General features: G+C 38.7%; 1 protein-coding gene across 1 annotated transcript in view; it reads left to right on the forward strand.

Annotated features, from left to right (window-relative positions):
* Positions 1–4362, forward strand: part of LOC131426927 (signal transducer and activator of transcription B) — a 53011-nt gene extending 48649 nt beyond the window's left edge. Inside the window, exon 3 of the mRNA XM_058589710.1 lies at positions 542–4362. Coding sequence (XP_058445693.1) covers positions 542–1391 — 850 coding nt within the window. The 3' untranslated portion in view covers positions 1392–4362. The remainder of the gene's footprint in view (positions 1–541) is intronic.
* Positions 4363–7015: the final 2653 nt, after the last annotated feature.

A 7015-nucleotide genomic window follows, 5' to 3' on the forward strand; every position in this document is an offset into this window, starting at 1 on the left:
TTGTTATTATTGTATCACTAAAATAGAGCATCCTACTCATTCCAAGATTTTGCCTGCACAGAGCCAGCCGAACGAGAGTAAGAGTTTGCTATACACAAAAATAGTGCATGATTGATGCCAGTAAAAGGAAGAGGCGAGCACGGTTTACCCATGATCGCTATAAATAGAGGCGAAAGTGAGTAAAGATGAACTAAAATTAGCTACCGATTCTATGGCGTATGGAAAGGGGCCTACGGATTGTGGGAGCAAATGCGCTAACGTAGCCTCGGTACTGGTACATACACATAAGGTGATGGGACCAGTGTGCTGGGGGGTTGGGGGACGCCTTCTATCGGTTTTATCAGTAGCGTAAATAAATGACGCCATCACCACCTCCGCTTTCATAATTGGATGCCGCCGTTCATGTACTGACGTAAATACTGCACACTAGATGGCATGTCCTGTTCTATCTCAGTGTGTGGCAGTAATTGTTGACTAGCTAATTAATTGGTTTTGATTAATCAAATTCGCTAAAGTATTTTTTTGTTTTGTTTTATTACAGATCTGATATCAACGGAAAAACAGACTGCGACAGCGTAAACAACAACAACAGAAACAATGAAAATCTGAATCAAAGCAACCATTTGCGCAGACCATCGGAGCTCGCCGGAAACAATAACAACAACAACAACAACAGCAGTATTATCAATAATAACAACAAGTCAACACGTAGCGATGAAACCAAACCGGTGAGAAAGTCTTCCTCGGTGGACACTGACTTGGAAACTCTGGATCGGGAACTTTGCGCACTGGACGCTGCGATGCCACTGGTGGATCCGGAAATAACGCAAGGCGCCGAACAGCTGGAACAGGCGATGGTTTCACGGAAACGCAAATTCTCCCAAATGGACGACGAGGACAATGACCGGTTGGTGCGCGAAGCGCTCTCTCAATTCTATCTGCCCAGCAATCGGCTCCTCAGCGGCATTGACGACTGTCCCTCACAGCTATTAAGCTCAACCTCTTCGGTAGTAGTTCCCCTGTCATCATCCGTCGATGTCAAACGCACCAAAGTAGATCTCCTCGACAGCAGTCCAGTGCATCACCATCACCACCATCACCACCACCATCATCATCATCATCCCTTTCACTCGCTACCGGATCTGAACGCGGCGCTCGAGCTTTCGAACCAAAACCACCACCAACATCAGAAAGATTTCGAGGTAATAATGGACGCACTGAGGATCGGTGCCGCGGCTGCTGTCGCCGGAAACACCATCGCCGGTCCGGGTGCAACCGGTTGCAACATCGTCGGTAACATTGACTCGTGCGGCCAGGCGGCAATGATGATGATGGGCGGCGAAACTAGCAGCGTATTCCACAACCTGGTGGTGACGTCGCTGGAAACCTGAAAGTAGGCCAATGCGCATATCCCCGTCCGTCACCAGCGGTGGCTATCAACCACTACCCCGGTACCGGTACCGTGGTGGACCCGAGCGACTACTAACGAGGGCGGTGGTGGCCGCGGTGGGGAACAGCAATACCAACCACAATACTTTAGTGATTATTACTACAGTAGCCTTCAAATGCATTGATCTTCACTTATTTTGTGTAACGGAAGCGCAACAACGTATAGCATCATTATTTAAATCCAATCTGTTAGCATTATCTATCATTATATTTAAAACATTTTACTAGGGAAAAAAGAAACACGGGCTGTCAAAATTTCGCTCCCAACGCTGCGCATAATAATGGAATTCGCGACGTTGCTTTGATTGCAATAAACAGCCTAGGAGAGCGACGTCTCCGCTGGTGTGCATCAGTCAGTCCATACAAACACAATCGCTGTGGCAAATAACACTTGCTGTGAAGCGTGTGTGAAGCAAGTGGGCAGAAAAACAACCCATTCAACGAGGCGAAGGAAAAATGTAAGTGAAAGTGCAAGAAAAACTTAGTAGCTTGCCATTAGCTCTCGCTGGATGGTTTGGCGTTTTCTAGTCCCCACGGTAGCGCGCAACGGGCGAAGAGAAGCAAGCAATACCAGAGCGAAAACAAAAAAAAACAACCACCGTTCATAGCAACAACGGTTGGGTAATCCAAGTTGGCTTCTGAGCCTCCTAGCAGCAGCCAACAACAAAAAAAAATCATAAAAGAAAAACCCGAATACCACAAAGAAACAGAGTAATGTCATCGTTTTCCTTCTAGATTAAGTTACATCAGTGTCATTGCCAAAATTAACGTTTATTAAAATCAAACTCGCAAACATTTGTCAAATCCTCGGAGCATGTAAAATAGCTCACAATGGAAGCCATCGCACGCGCGGTTTACTGGCGGCAGTGAGTGCAGGCTTGTTTTCCTCTCTCTCTCTGTCTGTCTGTCTGTCTCTGCTGACCTACAAACTATGAAGTTGAAGATGAAGGTTTCCTTTTTAGTAGTAGCCAATGCGAAAACGGCCAAACACACATACACCTGTGCGTATTGGCAGCGAACAAATGGAAGAGGAAAATTTATAGTAAACAGTATCTGTGATATTAGACGTAAGGTGCGTAAAGTTAGCCATCATTAGTGAATGACATGATGAACAGTAGTAATTTCGCGGTTCAGAGCAGCAACTCCGACCGGCTTAAGCGAGCAAATCGAATTTTTTTTTAGTTTGTTCAATTGTAATAGTAACGGAAAATGCGAAGAAAAAAAAACAACAACCAAACTATTCCAATGTGTAGGTGAATAAAAATAAAGAAAAAAAAATCCTAGAAACCGAAAGCGCAATTTCATCGTTTCCATTTTTATACTTTTTTTCTTGTTGGAAAATTGCTTTGGATAAACCATTTCTAAATTCGAAGAATTTAATAAACCATTACGTGTAAAGTAAAGCCAAGTGATTGAAGACCAAGTAGAAAGCGTACACTGTTTAGGTTTCAGACTAGATTACTACTCTATACTGAAGGAGAAAACCAATTCATAGATTACGATCAACGTGTGTACATTAAACCAACCGGAATTATTAGTAGAAGAAAGACCAAAGCAAAACAAATAAAGAAAGAAAAAAAAACAGAAGATCCTCGAATGTCATCATCATTTTCAAACTCCCACAATTGAAAACCAATTTTTACTGTGAGTTGATCGGGCCGGATGTCGTGACTGCTCGTGTTTGGTTGCCAAACATTCTCCAAGAACTATAAATCTAAAATTGTTTTGTTCTGTTATTGCAACATTCCACGCGGTGTTGACAAATCATCCACCAGCCAAATCAGAAAGAATTGCGTAGCAATTTCGGGTCCCGTTTGAAACGTCACGTTCTTAACTTATTTGTTTTTTGTTTACAACATATAAAAACTGTTTGCAACCGAAGCGATTCGCACCGACGGAGATCCGAGGTTAGGTACTTATTAAATCAGACATTTCGAAGAGGATCCTTTGTTCAGGACCAAAAGTACGCTATAGGAAATAATCTATCCACTCTCTTAAGACAGACAATGCCCTTTGCATTGGGCCCCCAAACCGAATGAGAACTAAGTTGCGCGTATGCGTGTGCGTGAGAGAGAAATACCCAAAGTGCTTGAATTTGTTGAATTAAAAAGAAACCTATTGTAATTACATTTTGTAAGATATAACGGAAAAAGAAGCTAATTTTAGGATCGAAGTTAACTTTCGAACTGCGTCACTATATGATATTTCTTTTTATTTTTATTTAACGAAAATTTTTGTCTACTACCTTGCCAAAAAAACCAACGACCTTTCAGTGGCCACCTAAACTAACTCAAAAGCTATAGGAACTGCTGCGTTCTGTTTCACTCCATGGGCAATTAAATATGTTAGCAAAATGAATGTGTGCAATTACGGCAAAATGCTCTAAAAATTTCATTCCAAGCTTCAATTAGTGAAAATGCGTCAACTAGCGAGATTCCCCTCGCGAACTATTTGAAACTTTTTTTTTTACCCTGTTTATCGTAAATCGAAACCTATAGTTACCTAGTAATTAATACGGTTTTTTTTAGTTGAAGCAAACCAGAGAACAAGTGGCTTAATTCCTCTTCCACCGGCCTTCAAACTTTACTAGTAGTCTTATTGTATGTTTTGTTCGATTGCAAAATTTAGAATAATTGTTAGTTCATTTTTTTTTCGTAGATAATTTCCAATTATTTGGCGAAATGCAACATTTTGTAGACCTGTTTCCTTTTGTTCATGATTTTATTTAGACCACTTCCGCGTTTTATTCAGTTTATTTATACATTATATTATTGGTTAGTAGTTGTATTTAATGAATATAACAGCAGAGAATGAACTTATATGTTCGTGCTACAATCTAAATGAATATATGCAACAAAACTATAAAATAAATAATAACATATACAAATAAGGACACTTATTGTTGTAGTAGAATTTTATCTTCACAATAAATGTACCTGGAAAAATCATAAACCCTTGCGTCAAAGTTACTGCTAATTAGAACAGAAAAGAAATGTTCCCTTCTGCGTGATTCACGGAAGTCGATAAGCGTTCGGTTACCGACAGTAAAAGTTACAATTGTAGCTACTGTTCTCTTTGACACACCTGGAAAAAAATCGGTCATAGCCATTGCCGGTCTGTTTCGTTTATCACAAATCCTAAAAACCGTATCATTAAAAACAAAACTCCAACTGAACCTACACTTTATGAGCAAAATTGAACGTCTAATTGTATTTCTATTCTAATGAGATATCCAAGCTGGGTGCGTCGGTAAAGTAGAACTCTTATGTTAAAATAGCTACGGTTACTGTAGAGTGTCTCATAAAGGGACGCTTGGAATCAGAAGTCAATAATGGAAAATTGTTTCAAGGTGATTTAATATATTCCGGACGGTACGATATTTTACAAACAAGTGACCACACTGAGAGCAGTTCCCACTTTTGAAATATGTCTCATCAACAAAATGAAACATCATCGGGCTTTAAAAACTGGAGTCAAAATTGAGCCACACTATTCGTCGGTAATCGATGCAGTCTATTTATAGAATTATGTTTCATACTCTCGAATGTGGGTATAACCTTATTGGAATAAATGTTTTACTTCAGGAATAGAGTGGCGAGATGCTCCTTTCGAAAGTTTGCGAATTTCATGACTAAATAACTTTGCAGTAATGTTTTATATCGCTGCTACTACAAGCATTTGAGATGTGATAACTCCCCTTCCCTCCGGTTGAATTAAAATGAGGAATTTTTGAATAGAATTTTTATGGGACCACAGGACCTTTAATTTGAACTTAAGTTTTTGAATAACAAGCAAATTTTATCTGAGAAAAGTAAGATTTTAACCTGCCGAGCAATTATTTTTTTGTCGAGTAGTTAAATTTAACTAAAACTGCAGGGTTATTTTTGACAACGACAAAATAACTGCTAGACTATCAAAATTTTAAGTAAAAGTTAAAATAATGCATGAGTTGGTCCAGAGCCTTATTACTTACACGGACATACCTACTTTTAATAGCGGATTTTAGTTGAATTAGCAATTTTCACAGCGATTTCATAGCCTTCCGATGTGAGAAAAGTTAAGAAAAACAAAAATCCTACTATGCAAAAATAAACTTACCGGTACGATTCCAGCCCTACTATATCTACGGTATAGTAGACCCTACACGATCGTCAATGTTCAGGATTTCCGTAATACAACTGATAGAGTCACCGGTAACATTTTCACGCATTAAAATCTATATACTATAGTGCAAATAATATAACAATTTACGTTACGTTTATTGACATATTTTTCCTCAGATGAATCCTCACAGCTCGTTGAACATTAATTTGATACCATCCCTAGCTTTAACTGTCCGTATGATATTTATACGCATGCGCGCGAATACGTAAATAGATGTTTGTTCCTATAAATAGAATTACCGACGCGGGAACGAGCTATTATTACAAACGAGCAGGGCTGCCAGGAAAAATTGTCAAACAACTGCGAACTTAAATCAATAATTTAGCGGGCAAAGTGCTTTACAAAATATGATGAGTGGTATCGGTTTAGTGAGTAAAAGAAAAAATTGTCCGTAAATTTTGACGAATCGATTTCTCGGAAGACTGTGAACGAAAAACTATCAGCAGCTACTCTGGAATATCTGTTGATTTGCACACATCCGCAAACCTGGCATTTCGGCAAACAAGCAGCAAATGGTTCTGGACAGGGATGCCAGGTTCAATTTGAAATGTTTCTAAGGCAAAATGAATAATGAAATTTAAGATTAATTTCATGGTGCAAGAAAAACTATTAGATCCGTGATTTTCCAGGAATATTAAATATGGTAAAACAGATAGTTTGACTCGCAGTAGAAAATAGTTTCTGCACACTAAGATTCAATTCCGTTGTTCGGTAATTTTTTGACGAAAACTTTCGGTAATCAATAGAAATTACCGATATTTCGGTATATGAACGTCATTTTACAAAAAATATGCAAATTTTTACCGGACGATCAGTTTTTATTACAGAGTTCTGTAAATAGATATACAATTCATACGGTAAATCTGAATAGTCGCCGAGTACGGTAAAACCCATACCGTCCGTATGGTAAAATAATCTTCTAATAACCGAACTTCTGTAAATACTGATTGTCGTGAAAACTAACTGTCAAACAGTTGATCAAATTTTCAGTAAGTGTCTTTTTATTAATCAAACGAAAAAAAACTTGTAGAGTTCATCGAATGGATTGAGGTACAGGTGCTAAAGTTTTCAAAACATTAGAACCACTAAAAACTTTTTGTTTCCTTATAAGCAGAAAATAATTTTGTATCACTTGTCCACTTGCTGCCTACACAGATCGTTCAAGGGTAATTTCTGGTGGGCTCGACGGGTTGTGCAGTGTTTTGGAAGGTGCTCATAATTCCGGTCAGCCGGGACATTTGACCCTTTTTTTCGTGGAATAAAACCATAGCAGGTTGGAATTTTCTTCATTCGTTTTTGTGAATATGTGTAGTTTTCTAAAATCTGAATATAAAAGAATTTTAACCAAAGGAAAATAAAAAATAACAAAAAAATTACCGAACAATCAGTTTGATCCATTTGG

The sequence above is a fragment of the Malaya genurostris genome, chromosome 2 (genome assembly GCF_030247185.1).
Source record: "Malaya genurostris strain Urasoe2022 chromosome 2, Malgen_1.1, whole genome shotgun sequence".
Lineage (NCBI taxonomy): Eukaryota > Metazoa > Arthropoda > Insecta > Diptera > Culicidae > Malaya > Malaya genurostris.